General features: G+C 37.0%; 1 protein-coding gene across 2 annotated transcripts in view; it reads right to left on the bottom strand.

Moving 5' to 3' along the window:
- LOC134755887 (septin-7) overlaps positions 1 to 15,685 on the bottom strand; it is a 40,247-nt gene that overhangs the window by 19,543 nt on the left and 5,019 nt on the right. For both annotated transcript variants that reach the window (XM_063692526.1, XM_063692525.1), the window contains exons 2-5: positions 2,360 to 2,677; positions 1,359 to 1,518; positions 580 to 790; positions 155 to 410 (exon numbers count right to left, since the gene is read on the bottom strand). In XM_063692526.1, coding sequence (XP_063548596.1) covers positions 155 to 410; positions 580 to 790; positions 1,359 to 1,518; positions 2,360 to 2,677 — 945 coding nt within the window. The remainder of the gene's footprint in view (positions 1 to 154; positions 411 to 579; positions 791 to 1,358; positions 1,519 to 2,359; positions 2,678 to 15,685) is intronic.

The following is a 15,685-nucleotide window of genomic DNA, read 5'->3' as shown; positions in this document are numbered from 1 at the left end:
ATCTATTGTTTTGAATTTAACGAAACTGCTGACATACGATTGTAATTTAATAATTTTGAATGTAGTCAGATATACTTCAGACTGCCTACCAGATATAGCTAACAAACACGAAGAAGTACAAACAGCAAGCATTAAAAGCATCTATAAAGCTTACCTGTTCTTTAAAGTCTTTGCATTCCTCAGGCGTCATAGTGTCAGCTTTCGCGATGACCGGTATGATGTTGACCTTATCCCCCAGCCTCTGCATGAACTCCACATCCAGGGGCTTCAGTCCATGGCCACTGGGCGCGATGAAATATAGACAGCAGTGGACGCGCGTGTCGGCTGGCGCTGCCTTTCGTGTGACTCGGGACTCCGCGTTTAGGAATTCTTCGTATTTCGATTCTACGAAGTCGATTATCGGTTGCCAGCTGGAAATAATCGAGAACGTGTTCGGTTAGTTGGCAAATTTTTAAGTTATAGAATTACGCGTCCGTAGAAAAACAAGTATTTTATTTTATTTATGTGTGCAACAACCGCAAAAAGGTGTTGCACGCACGGATATGTACAGCCTGGAAGAAAAGTGAGTGTGTGTAGTACCAATTGCTGTTGTCGACGGCATCTCCGAAGCCCGGCGTGTCTACGATAGTGAGCGTGAGGTTAACTCCATTTTCCTTGAGGATGACGACGCTGGTCTCTACGCCGACGGTCTTCTTGACGCGTAGCGACGGCCCCGGATGTTTGTCCTTGTCGTACACGTCGGTTAGGAACAACGAGTTGATCAGTGTTGACTTCCCGAGCCCCGTCTCACCTGGAATAAGATTAAATTGTGTTACGAGGGAACAAACCTTAAGCTGCATAACTGTTGGTATAATATTTTTTGTTTTAATGGAGTAGGATAAAATAATCGTAGTTGCATACAGTGTTCGTGTAGCGAAGCGATTGCATCCCGTCGCTAAGAAAACTAAATACAGTAGAGAATCTACCGTGAAAGTTCCGACTTAGGGCGTGTAGTAGAATTCTGGGCTTATAACGACCCCAAACTAAGAAAATGTAAGGCACGTACACAAAGTTATTAGAAGACGTCCGTGTTCAGCAAAGAACACCGCGTGAAGACAAGTAACAACTAACTTTAATATACGGGACCATTGAACACCTATTACTGATTTGATGAATTAACGCTTAAAGGTGTGTTAGAAATGGATTTATTAACGACATTTTTTATTAGTTACGGAAAATGGACATGCAGCCTGATAGCTATCAATCGATTTTTTAATGGACTGCCGACCTACTTTTCCATTCTACATTTACCGGCTAAGCATATGTTGAATTCGAATTGTGGCGGAAAATACGTGATTATTAATTTAAATATATCTTACCTACAACCATCAATGTGAACTCAAACCCTTTCTTAACTGCTTTTCTGTACACTTGATTTGGTAGATTTGCAAATCCAACATATCCATCTAGTTCTTTGGTTTTTGGTTTTTCTAATTTAGGTAGGTCTGGTTTTGGCGCAACCGGAGGGTGGTCAGTTTTCTGTAAGGAAAAAGAAATAACGAAAATCATAAATAATAGATATCAGAAATGAAATGATATTACCAAATAACAGTATTAAATAACATCATCAAACAATATGAACGTTAAATGTAACGATGCATTAATAGCCTATGTAATAAGGTAGTAAGGTACTTATAAAGTGTAGACTGTCAATGATTATAGTTACGGCAATTCTCAATCTTCAATGATTCTACATTCGCAAAAAACAAGATCTCGTCAATTCTGGACTCTATTTCAATGCTATGAACGTTCTAAAGTAACAAAACCTTTGCTTTTCGTAAATGTACATTATTAGAAATGACAATAATGAGATCATTAGAGAAGTTTCGACAGTTATTTAAAGTTCGGGGTTTATTCAATTATTGCCAGTCAATAAGGTCCCTATATAAGTTAATAAAACAACAATGGAAGACAGTGAAGTTCGAGTAAGTAGATAAATGTTAATTTATCTTCAAATGCCTTTAAAATTTTACTTCATTTCTAAATAATGCTGGTCTCATTGTTAGTAGGCACCAAGCGGATAAAAGGATCACAGTCTGTACCACCTATTCAATTTTGCGATTTCTGGGTGACTGTGGCGGGGAGGGAAAGGGTCCACCAGACTTGACTGGCAACATGGCAACATTCTCTTTATTCAGCAAACTCGATTTCGCGGCGGCATGTGGGCACTGGCGTCGTTGCGTATGGAGACACTTCAGACTTCAGGCGAAGTTTACAGTCCGGGCACGAACTACGAAGAATCCAAATGAACCTCCGCACCAGCTGCCCAGCGTTCAGGTAAGGAGGGGGCGCTGTTGGCGAATAGTGGTGGTTAGCTTACCTTGATTATGTTCTCTGTACTCCTGAGTGGCGCAGGGCCGGACGGCGGCGCCGTGGTGGGTACAGGAGGCGGTGCAGATGGAGGCACATTCGACTTCGCGGAGTCTATAGACACGCTGTTGCTCAGTTTGGCGGACGGCGGGGCGCCGTTAGCCTCGTGGTGGTTCTCGTGGTTGTCGGGCAGCGTGGCCGAACGCTTGGCGAGTGAGTCTTTGAGCGCGGAGGGCGCGAGCGGCGGCGCCGGCGGCGCCGAGCTCGGCGGGCCCGTCGCGCCGCTTACCGTTTCTGACTTGAAAAACAGCTCGCGTTTACTTTGTAACTGTAACAAAAAACATTACATAAGTTATACGATCTTTCGAAAGTATATATTATCCTAAAATACTGATAATGATCATTAACTTCTACATCGTCAAGAACAAAACTCTTATATAGATAAAAAGAGCTAATGAGATTGACGACAATATAACAAGAAAGATGCTGAAAGAACTATCGTTTTAGGCTAAGTCGAGGTTCAAATCATTAATTTGCGTAGAAACGCATAAAATTGTTGGTAAAATTTTGGTAGGTATAATGTAATTTTGGCTAGCGACATTATTTTACGTAACGTACTATTAACGAGCAATGATTACAAGAGAAATCAAACAATGAATCACATTAATAAACGTGTTTTTATTCGGATTGATGACAGTTTTAAGAAATGAATTTGGGTCAATGTACTTAACGGTGCATCGCACATCGGAGTGAGCTACCGAAACGACATCGAAAAAAACATCGGAGCCCATTCCATTACAATGACGGCCTCATTTTTCAAGCGATATTGTATAGGTTAAGATTAAAATCTGCGAAGCTTGGTAGCCGCAGGCTGGTAGGTTAAAGAAAAGAGCATCGAGTCAAGCCCTACGCAGGCAACAAAATGTATAGTAATTTGAATTTCGCACAGTGAACATGAGTATATTGAGGGACAGGATGAACAGAGTAACGAGGCTCCCGCGGCGAAGTCATAAATTCGCTCTCGAATAAGACCGGTAATACGTACCTACCTTACTTATAGGAATTATTTTTAAGTAACAACTACATTGGTAGACCATATCTCGTTGTGAAAAGGTTTACGAATGGTCAGTTAATTGATGGTAAGTACAGCTACATTATAACTTAGTCTAGCCGGCTCCGAGCAAGCTCGGATGACTCATTGGCATCAAGGTAACGATTCTCAGTTTCGTATTCAATATAAAACGTTGCATAAAAAATAAGTGGAAGAGGCTGTTCACTAATCTTACTCATGCACGATCGATTTATATTAGCATAAACAAGTAGCCCACGTAAATATACCGGCTGATTTGATACCACCACAATCGGCCTGATAGTAAATTGTTTCCGTAGCCTATGGCCGCTTTCAAATCTTAGTGTCATTATGCGTGTTGCCAACCCTTAAAAGGGCTGTATACATTCGTCGAGACATCCCTAGACAGGCCGAGAACGAGTGTGTATATACTGCTCCCTTCTCGTCTCGCTCTTCCTCGTCTTGCGCTTCTCCGATTGGATCGGAGTGGTGCCGAGTCTCGCCGAGAGGCTCTCGACGAGTGTATACAGCGGGCATTATATTCAACAATAGAATACTGTACCTTTAAAAAAACACATCAAAACTTCGACTTTCCCTATTTCATGGGATAATTCCAAGCGTTTATCAGACTTATGTACATTTTCTACATTCCTTTGGATCCATTTAATCACATCACGTTTCATTATGTAGCATAATTATTCTAGTAACGTTAGCTAACTATTGCGTGAAATATACGAAGTGGAATTGATTATGATTATACATCTATAGACTTAGTTTATTTGTATATAAATAAACAACATGAAATATGTACATGTAATAACTCATGGCGCATAAACCGAGTCAAGCACGCAACATGCTTAGGGAAACGTAAACCACTAGAGTGAGGCCACAAGTGCCAATAACTAGGTGCGAATAACGAAAGCGGTGAGTCAGGCGGAACACATCGACAGGCTGGCCTGGTTCCGTAGCTTGCAGAGCACTTGGTTCACCAGTATTATTAGTAAATATTAAATTTGAAGTCCTTAAAAGCTATAATTTCGGATCGAATCGGAGGTTATATTTAAACCTATTCGCTTGAAGCAAGGGCTCGGTTACTTTGTTAATACAGCACTGCTGGCCATTCTCATTGTATACTGAGCGCAGGTGATCCTCAAGCAAACCGTTGTTGCCACTTAATACTGGTTGTCCACACTTAACCACTCGGTAACAAATCGATATAACAGTTTAAGAACTGGATGCATAAGCATTCAATGCACAATTTTGCATTAACGATCGTTGTTTACTAAGGTAACGTAAGTTATAACAATGGCTTAAATACTATTGATATTCTATACTAGTAGAATCCCTACCCAATCTACCCAATTTAACATAATGTATGTAATTCAATTGTTAAGAAAACATTATTGTTATTTATCCTTTTTGGTAACCAGACCTATACAAATACTGATTAAATTTGGTTTCGATATAAATTATGTTTTGAACAATACAAGACGATAGTCACACGATAGTACTATTTTATATAAAACCTTGAGCCGATAAACTTGTTTTATAAAGCCGCAACGTCTCAACGTATAAAAAGGATATTATAACTACACTAGCTCGGCACACCACACCCCGTTCTTTCCTGTCAAAATTATAATGTATGCCGGCGGGGACTCTTACGCTGAGATTGCCGACGGAGATTTCTCAGGCCCATTCAAACATCAAGCAGCCCATAAAAACGATTGGTATGAACTCCATCACCGATTTAGGAACATAATAACCATAATAAAAGTCAGAGGTGTAATGTTAAGCGTTCAACATTGAATCATCATTATAATGCAGCATATAACTGAATGCAGCTATGCATAATTCCGTTAGTTTTTAGCAAGTGTAGTGAAATTTCGCAAAGAGCGACGACCTTTTAGACGTGCCATTCTATAATAGGTATATCAAGTAGCAAAAACAAAGAATGATTAGTCATTACCCTTGAATTGTTCCACCTTATAAAGTCCATCGAACGTGTTAAAATATAAATAACAAACTTACAGTGGACACTGTATCACTGCATAGACCATACTTAGTACTTATATCAGTTACTGATGTATACTTAAGGTTAGTGTATAATAAAACCCTATGTTGGGTATGCTATATCTGCAATGCTTAAGTAGAGAAAATCAAGTTACTTACTGTAATTTTTTCATGTTAGTGGGTAATTTGGGGGGGGGGGGTTTATCATATGAAGCGGGTTACATCATGGAATTGGTCGCACACGTGTTCTTTAAAACTCGAATTTATTTTATACTTTACGCAGTTTATGATGAAGTTAGACTAAACGTGATAAACGACTAATTTGAAATGCATTTATTTATGTCACTATACAATCAGTAACGTTTGGTTTGCCCAGTGCATTACTCAACGAAAATTATATGTATCCATTGCTCTAAACGGCATGGAACAATTTATCAATACTGGCATAGTACATACTTATAGCACTTGGCAAACTTCACTAACCATACTACATCACCCACGTGAGCTCACGGGAAATAAGCCGACCTAGTTTCAATCTTCTTGAACACTAATCTTAGTTAACTAACTAAATGAGTACTACCAGAATATAGGTAAGCCATTCAGAAGAACAGATAACAACTAGTCTGATAAAGTGGTATTTATTGGTCTAGACACGAGGCGCTACGAGAATGACATTGTTAAATACAATATCAGGAAATTGTAAATATATAGAAGGCACTGGAAAGTTACAACAACCAGTAGTAAAAGAAGTAAATTGACTAAATTATTACTGCTAATACTACTCTTAACTATATTGTAATCACGGTTGAGAGTAGGTTTCTAGGCATACGAGTATTCATGGGCAGTGTTAGTGTAATTTACAATTATCCGATGTTTATCAGAAACGTGCACTTGACCGAGACCGTTATCTTAATCAACTCCGTTTTATTACTACAAAATATTGTTTATTTAATTTTAATTCATAATTAACTATGTTTGTGAGTAAGTTGTATTAATGAGTATAAATAAACTTACATTGTGATCGCCGTTTACTACCGTTAACACATTAATGCTAGGTTTATCCTTATGTTTATGTCTTTTTAAACTGAGTCTTTTAAAACTGTTAAACATGTTTATTTATTTTGAATCACTAACGAAAACTCAAGGACCACTTTTAAAACAATCCATTGCATAGCTAGAAACATGACAGAATAACACTTCGGAATACAAAAAGACGCCACGCCACGCCTGAGGAAAAAACACTGAAACAACTGAGCGGATTACAGGATTCGAGGAAACTGAGGTTTGCAACCTTGCCTTCGTGGTTCGCGCTTGCTTCACCTACTGAATTTTTACAATTATATTTTCACAGCGCGCAGTCATAATTACAATGGACTGTTATCGCGAACACACACCGGTGACTAATCGGTTCGAAGGTATCGATAGGCCTTTAAATTGAAGCGTTACGCATGCAACCGTCGTGATTGGCAGTGACTGAATTAAATAATAACATTTTTATAGTGGAGGTTCACAAATTATATAATTTCTCAATAAGGACGAGTAAACAGAGGTGCCCGGTCCCTTTTCAGTGCGTTTATTCACAAAGCTTACCACAACATGTTCACAACCAGTAGACACCTAATTTAAACCTACGTATCTTTGTTACTGGCTCCGAGTTAAAGTTACAGTAGCAAGGTAGCAACGAACGTCATGTCAGAGACGAAATGGTATGTGAACAGTAAGAAGCGGGCGACGAGAACGGCAGTAATTACACGAGTGATTAGCTTCGGTCCCTGCCTCTCGACAAAGACTCATTGTCCTCTATGTCTAAACGCATTAATACTTTTAACTCCAATCTTAAGATTTCCAATTCTGTGAACAACGCATTTTAAGCAAACAGATCAAATAATATAAATTTGACATAATCTTGGCCGTTTGTTGGCCTTTTCAGGTACAACAACTGGTAAAAGGAAGTAAATCTGTAATAATGTGTATTGCAATAGAGGTCTAAGCTACGCGGACTATTATTTTTCACATAGCTTGAGTATGGCGCTAAGTCGTGGGCATTATATTAAGTTTTTTTGATATCATCAATTCATTTGTAAATAGCTAAATCTTACAGATCCAGGAGCCTAAGCTCCACAAAACAGAAAGAAGAAAGTCAAGTCCTAAAGCTTACCACGAAAAAAATGTGCGAGGAAAGGAATTGCAATCTTGCTCGTTGGCGCCACGAGATTGCAACGGGAATCCGCCAGCGGTGACTATAGCCGAGCCGTCTGACTCACAGTCCGGTTAATGAGACATACTCGTATCTAACCATAAAAAGCAGGAAGATTACACAAATGACTGAATCACCGGATATTTTAGAAATATCTAAGCTACCTTCTCCAAAGTCAGCACATGACAACATCTCGCCTATCCAGTCCTATCGCCTATTTTGATTATAAAATATAACGCGGTATGAACTTCACTCTAGCCCCCACCTTACTTGCTAATAGCTAAATATCCGCTTTGGAAATATCCCACCTTAACATCCTGAAACACATGTTTCCAAAACAACGCATTCTGCGGGAAGTCAACAACACTTGCACATGCATTGATTTGCTGCTCGCTAAAATATATCAAGGAAAATTATAGGTAATTACAAGATTTGTGGGTTTGGAAATGGGAAAGTTACGGAATCAACTCTGTTCGTCAGTTCTTACGGTCGTGACACGAAAATAGCATTACTTACTTGAAGTGCTTAATACATATTTGTTAAAAAGTGAATTCTCGTAATTATCCGTCATACAGAATGCTCCTAGAAACTTAATTATAATGTTAAATAATATCGGGAAATGATCACCATTTAATTTTAAATAATTTGACCTTTAATGTCATTGATCTGACTGTTGTTCTTTCTTGTTGTTCTGGCTTCAGATTAAATAAGTGAAGGCTCGTAATATAATCCGCTTATGTTAAACGGTACAGTTACGTTAAAGTGGGGTTATGTTAGATAATTAAATCGCCTATTACCGCAAGTTTTGTACTTAACACTGATTAATTAGATACCGGGCGTGATTAAGATAACCACAACCCGTTAGGTTAGACCATAACCATATCACATCATCACATCAAGATCATACGCTACGTTAGACTGTGACAGTGTAATCAGATAAAAAGGGATAACGGATGGATGGACTTCTTAAACTTCTTTACATTAGAAAAACCTATTAAAAACTAGGTAGCCGCACCTAGAAGTTATAGGTATAATAAGTATATTAAGTCACAATAACAATGACTTGTTAACGTATGCAAAAAGTGCATAAAACTGGTTTTGTTGCAACGATTTCACTGCATATCCAAAGATGGTAGCCATAATTTGGGTCGTAGGTTCATTTAACTTTACTTTCACTCTATACCATCGCAACCTGCGCTTTTTCTCATAATTCTCACATATTGTTCTTCAGAAGCATACCCATCAGTCCCAACACCATTACAATTACCATTCGTTTCTTCTATCAAAAATAAAACTAAGTTAGAATTATGTCAATAATTCATTGAGCATTATATCGAGTAGGGCAATATAGGTCTAGCTAGGCTATAGAAAATCAGCTAAAAACCTGAAAACTACCAGACCTACGTATCCATCGTGTAATATGTGTAATATAATATTATTCCGAGAAATAGTAAGACTTAAGATTACTCGTCGGGAGTAAAACAGCGAATTCCATGGGACTAAGAGAATTAGGTTCGAAATAAAAAACCGGACAAGTGCGAGACGGACTCGCCCACCGGATCATTAGAATGCCTGGTGACAGACAGACAGACGGACAGAGGAGTCTTAGTAATATAGCCATATAGGGTCCCGTTTTTACCCTTTGGGTACGGAACCCTAAAAAGTTCCTTTTGCATAATGATTGTTTAATATCACTTGAAGTTGGGGTTAAAATCAGTCTCCCTAATAGGACTATCTATAAACGCATTTGACTGCAACGGTATCATTATTAATATACCTTTTAGATTAGTTCATAAAATACGATAGTTTATAGAGAAGACCTAGTAGTAGATTTTATAAAATGATAAAACAAAAAAACGTAGATCAAATTACATGTCCTTAGGTCCCCACCCGTGGGCGGCCGGGCGTTGGGTTGGGATCCTCACGCGTAGGCATGGGCAAACAGGACGTGGATTCTACATGCACTGATTTGAGTGCATGTAGAATTGTAATTACATTTCATCCTACTCGATTTAGGAATATAAAATAAACACCACTTTTAAATCAAATACTATTACACATTTTTACGTATCTGTGATTCTGTATGTAAGTTCATGTATAATGTATAGGACAGAAAACGGAACATGAAATGGATTGCTTTGAATGTGACATTTTTTTTCCAATTACGAGAATTACACTGCTTTGCGCGTAAAGCCATTATAATACAAATGAATAGTACTTTAAGCCTGGTTAATTTATATTTTCCAAAAAGAAGAACCTTCTTCTTTGAAAAATATATTTCCACGATTTCTCGAAAATGGCTGGAATGATATAGAAAATTACGTTTTGTTACTCTACAGTTTATCCGATTTTCCTATTAGGTCAGGATCTGATAAATCGAGGGAACTCTTACCATTTTCAGTTCACACCTGTAGAGATTTGGCTATCTATGATTGGAGTAATTGTCATGTTATGAGTATGAGTGAGTACAAGATTCTATTGAAATTTGAAACTTTTTTTGTAAGTAAAGGGTATGAAGCATATGGATGTATGCAATCTCAAATTGCAAACGTGTGCAAGTCTTGAAACCCAAGACAAGGAAAACCCTTGTGCTAGGTAGTAAATATTGGATAAGTGCCATTGGTTTTCAAACCAGGCACACATTAGCAAAATTGTTTGCATTATCTGCTCAATCAATATTAGGCTAACATAAATAATTGACTGAAAAACTGAAATAAACTGAAATGTCATATAAGAAGGAAAAAATGACCAAAGCCTCCAGTGTCCAGAGCTGGAATCGAACCAGCGTCCCCCGTTTACCGGACAGGTGCCTGAACCGCTCGGCTATCAGGTCACGGTGGCATAGAAAATAATTTAATATGTTCTTAGAGTATAAATAATTGAGTTTCATAGTGAAATTAATTGCAAAGATTGGTTCAATATACCTACTTAATTTATAATGAAAGCATTTGATTCATTTTGCTCTCACTCGAGTTGACGTGTATGTGTATGTATAACTACCTATAGATCAGACATACTAAGTGGAGCATCCGTGACTCAACGACCACCGTCACACTTCTAAGCTAAATTACGCTGGCTGCAAGACATCGATACTTTTTTTTTACTATCACATCACATGTATACGAATAGAGCGTCTGTTTGTGTAACGTTGGTAGTAAAATCGAAGTATTGAAATGTTAGGAAAGTAGAAACTGCCTTAAACTGACGCAAAACCTCATAAAAAAAATAGTGACACTAATAACAAGTATAGCTGTACTGTATTTACATGATAAATATTTCTAAAGAAATTCTATTCAACTCATTGTATCTTATCGAAACAGAGACACATAACATCTAGGAAGTCACATTCGGCAAATAAACGTTTTATGAAACGTGTGACAGTTCTCTGAGATGAAAGTTATCGGCGCCATATTGAACGCTAACAGGCCCATTAAATCCATTGGCCCTTTGAAGATTGATCAAGCAAACCGTAGTCTCGCTAGTCCGACGCAGAACAGGGTGCATTCACGGTCATTAGTGCAATATTTACGAGTCAGTCAATGAACGGGCGGGGCGGCCCAATATACCATACTACCATAACGATTGATTTCACAACATTGCGGCTGATAGATTTGACATATTTACTCTTTTAAATTGACGACAAATCTGATTGATCTGTTATCTGTTTTGTGCGCCATGTACCTACACACTTCAAAAACCTTATAAGATACATAAAATACCTAGAATATTTAACGAGACTTTTAAATTCTGGGGCCGAATTATAAAAAACCGGCCAAGTGCGAGTCGGACTCACGCACCAAGGGTTCCGTACTTTTGAGTATTTGTTGTTATAGCTGCAACAGAAATACATCATCTGTGAAAATTTTAACTGTCTAGCTATCACGGTTCATGAGATACAGCCTGGTGACAGACGGACAGCGGAGTCTTAGTAATAGGGTCCCGTTTTCACCCTTTGGGTACGGAACCCTAAAAACTAAGTATAAGATCGAAATTAAAACTTCGTATCAAGGTAGAAGTTTCCTAAAAGTGCAAAAGAATATACCTATTAGTTGGATTGATGACAAGATGATCAATGCGAATTTCACAACTTCATTACGAGTCGCGAGTACCAGTCATGGTTGAACCCGCGGGTCGTAGTAAATTACGACGTTAGGTAATTTCGGTCTCATTAACTCTTGCACTAACCGTGAACCCTTATAAAACTGAGGTCAAATTACAATTAATTGCGTTAAAGAACAATTCACACCAATTAAGTGAGCGCGACATTGCAACATTCGGATATAATAATATTATTATTATCATTCATGAGGCTAACTAGCTCCTTTTAACAAGCGTATTTACATGTACTTGATTTAAGTAGATTAAATTTTTCTAACACCTCTTTCACAATTTCTCTAACAGGCATTACCAACAGGCGTTACAAAGCGGTGAACTCAAATATGCTCAATCTTTCCCGCTCTACCTACGAAAATTTTGTGAGGATTCAATCTAAGAAACTATTACTTATAGATTATATGTCGCGGAGGATTTAAATGGTCTTTTTTTGCCAAAAATGAAATCTACTATTGACCTCTAAACAAATACAGCCAAAAACAAAAATCTTTTACAAATATTTTCTAATTACTTAAATATAGGTACAGTTAACAACCCTTTTGTACGTAAATCTTATTGTGCGTTATTTTTTTCTTTTTTATTTGTCCATTTTATGACTAGAGTCCATTAAACAACTTGAAATAGATGAAACCCAACTCTCTCCTTGCATTACCGTTAATGAAGACAGTGGTTGGATTCCGGAGTATTTTTGGTGAGATACTAATTTAAAAATAAATAAATAAATAAATAAATATAAATATTATAGGGACATTCTTACACAAATTGGCTAAGTCCCACGGTAAGCTCAAGAAGGCTTGTGTTGTGGGTACTCAGACAACGATATATATAATACTTATACAAATACTTAAATACATAGAAAACATCCATGACTCAGGAACAAATATCTGCATGTGTTCATCACACAAATAAATGACCTTACCGGGATTCGAACCCAGGACCATCGGCTTCACAGGCAGGGTCACTACCCACTAGGCCAGACCGGTCGTCACGAATATCACGACTTAATGAAGATTCACACGTGTCCCGTTTATAGGCATTCACAGCGATGACATATTAAATGTTACTAGTATAATTTTGTTATTTTATTTAATAGCCCGATAGACTGAGCTCATTAGCAGTATTTTTTAGCTATGTTATTCTCACCACTAACGTGTTGTCTACATAATACAACTGATCTTTAATTAACAAATTACTGACGTGAAAGTTGTCACACATAATTACATATACCTATTCGACAAAATGAGGAAATTCAACAGAATTTTCACGTTTTATAAAACTATCATGCGGATAATTGCTCAAAATAGGTGACACGTAATAATTAGGCTTGGAAAGAGAACGTATGCACAATGATCAAAAGGCGCATTCTAGTCAGGCATAAACTTGCTCAGCTCACCCAATGAACCGAATACAAAGAAGGACTATTGTGAATATAGTGACTGCATATCTAGGTGGCTTCGTTCGTGCATATACATGTAGAAATCACGAAAATTATTAATAAAAACAAACCATCAAGTGCAACTTTTTGCATGGAAGAAGGGTTCCGTACATTCTTACAAGATTTAACCGCCGCATGAATAGCTTTTTTTTGTATTGAGACATCTTAATAAAAAAATTTTTAATATAAATATGTATTCTGTAAAAATTCTAGACTAAATAAGTACAGCTGTGTGTAATATATTAGCAGTCAATAGGAAAATGAAAATTAGGGGAAAACTATAACTTTAATCTACAAAAAAGTCCGAATGATGGACTAGTAGTACACTACTCTAGACGAAGATCGTCTTATAGAAAAGTTTTTTTTTTGGATGGCAAGGGTTTAGATGTAAAGCTATAGCGGAAACCGTTCGACTCCAATTACAAAGAAAAACCACAAATCGATGTACAGGTTAGCAGTTTGGCACACGCATACTAGAGATCAAAACAAAATTTTTGACCCGCAGTTCCTAAAAAAAATTCCGGGGGCCCCAGTGGGAAAACATTATTTTTTGTATGAAAAAAATATATATGTACCTTACTGATTTTTTTTTGTACAATATACCATAAATAATACGTAATATCTTGATATTTAACCCCAAGACAGCAAATTTGAAAATAATTTCATTAAGATTTTTTTTTTTCATGTGTATTATCATAATAATTTTTCAATATTACAATATTGAAAAATTTGAAAAAAAATCTAAATGAAATTATTTTCAAAATTGCTTTCTTGGGGTTAGATAATAAGATATTACGTATCATTTTTGGTATATTGTACTAAGAAAAATCGATATGGTATATCGTATCTGAAGGATACAACCTTGATATTTTGTGTCAAAAACTAAACAAACTATACCAACTGATGAAAAAGCGCAGCTAAAGGGTTAATTAAAGAGGTGTTTCCCGTTGGATATATGGATATTAGGTATCATTTTATGATTACTATGTACCGTATCTGCAGTACAGTTCCATAAGTCTCGTTAAATAGGTATTGAAGTAGACCTGTGTCACTTTGTAAAATTGAAAAATTAAAAAAAAAAATGTTAAAGATATTGTTTTCAAAACTGCTTTCTTGGGGTTGGATATAAGGATATCACGTATAATTTGTGGTATATTGTACAAAAAAAATCAGCCATATCGTATCTGGAGGAGCCCAAACTTGGTATGTTTCGAAAACTCTTTTTGTTTTAATTAAAAAAAATGGCCGAAATGTAATGATGTGATATATTTTTAGAATCGCCTCAAACAGCCCTTTCGTATAATACCACACACGATAGGTTTTGGAATATTTTTTTTTCCCATACAAAAAAAAATATGTTTTACCGCTCCCCCGTTTTTTTTTAGGAACTGCGGGTCAAAAATTTTGTTTTGACCTCTAGTATGCGTGTGCCAAACGGCTAACCTGTACATCGATTTGCGGTTTTTTAATTCGAACGGGTTGCACTATTTGATTGAAAATAACAGACAAGATACTAAATTACAACTACAGTACACAATTGTATTTTTTTCGTAGGTTGTTACGTTTTTATTAAAAATTCCGCGAGGTAGTAAAGAAGCCCATTTTCATGATTTTTTTTTATACTTCCAATATTATTTAAGTAAAGGTTACAATTAATCTTGAAACAATGTCAAGTAATGCATAAGAGTTATAAGAAAAGAATTATAATCCAATATAATTGATCTAAAGTTATAGTTTTACCCTAATTTTCATTTTCCTATTGACTGCTATTTTATTGCACACAACTGTACATGTACACATAAGGGTTAAAGGAGATACAGTTAGACAGACGCGCGGACACTCGGACAGTGGAGATTTAGTAAAAGGATCCTATTAGCACTCTTTGGGTACAGAATCCTAAAAAACAGGTTATTAGAGATTTACATAAGTGGTAGAAAGCGAGCAATACCGCCCCGATTCACACGTTTCTTCGTAGTTGTGCAAGTATAAACAATAAGCCAATGCAATGAGTTTCAAGTCGTGTCTATGAGCATGCGCGTGAGACGTATTGTGCCAATACTGCGACGAACTAAGGCGACGAATGAACACTATATCGCTGTCAACGACCTACTGGCCAGTGCAGCATTAGAAAAGTGTTTAGTTTTTGTCATAATGTTTCATATATGAAGTTCGTGAATTGGAAACAGCATCTACTGTTAACTTTATTGCACAAAACAATGTAGGTAGTGTACCAATGACCGACTTGGATAAAAACGAATGGAATTATTTTCAAATCAACCATGGGAAATACAGAGATCCATAGAATGGATGCACAGTGAAACATAGTTGTAGATTGTAGATCTTAACATAATCAGGTGCCTATTCTATTATTCTGCTAAAAGGGATTCGTTCCCTTCATCATCTAAAATTTATGGTGTTTTTAAGGTATAAGCACGAGTAGACTAGTACTAAAGCTGAACCGTTATATCCGTAGGCCAATCATCATTTCCCATTAATAGGTGAGTGAGACTAA

The sequence above is a fragment of the Cydia strobilella genome, chromosome 3 (assembly GCF_947568885.1).
Source record: "Cydia strobilella chromosome 3, ilCydStro3.1, whole genome shotgun sequence".
NCBI lineage: Eukaryota > Metazoa > Arthropoda > Insecta > Lepidoptera > Tortricidae > Cydia > Cydia strobilella.
Note: the sequence above shows the minus strand (reverse complement) of the source record. Positions and strands in the feature narration are given on the sequence as shown.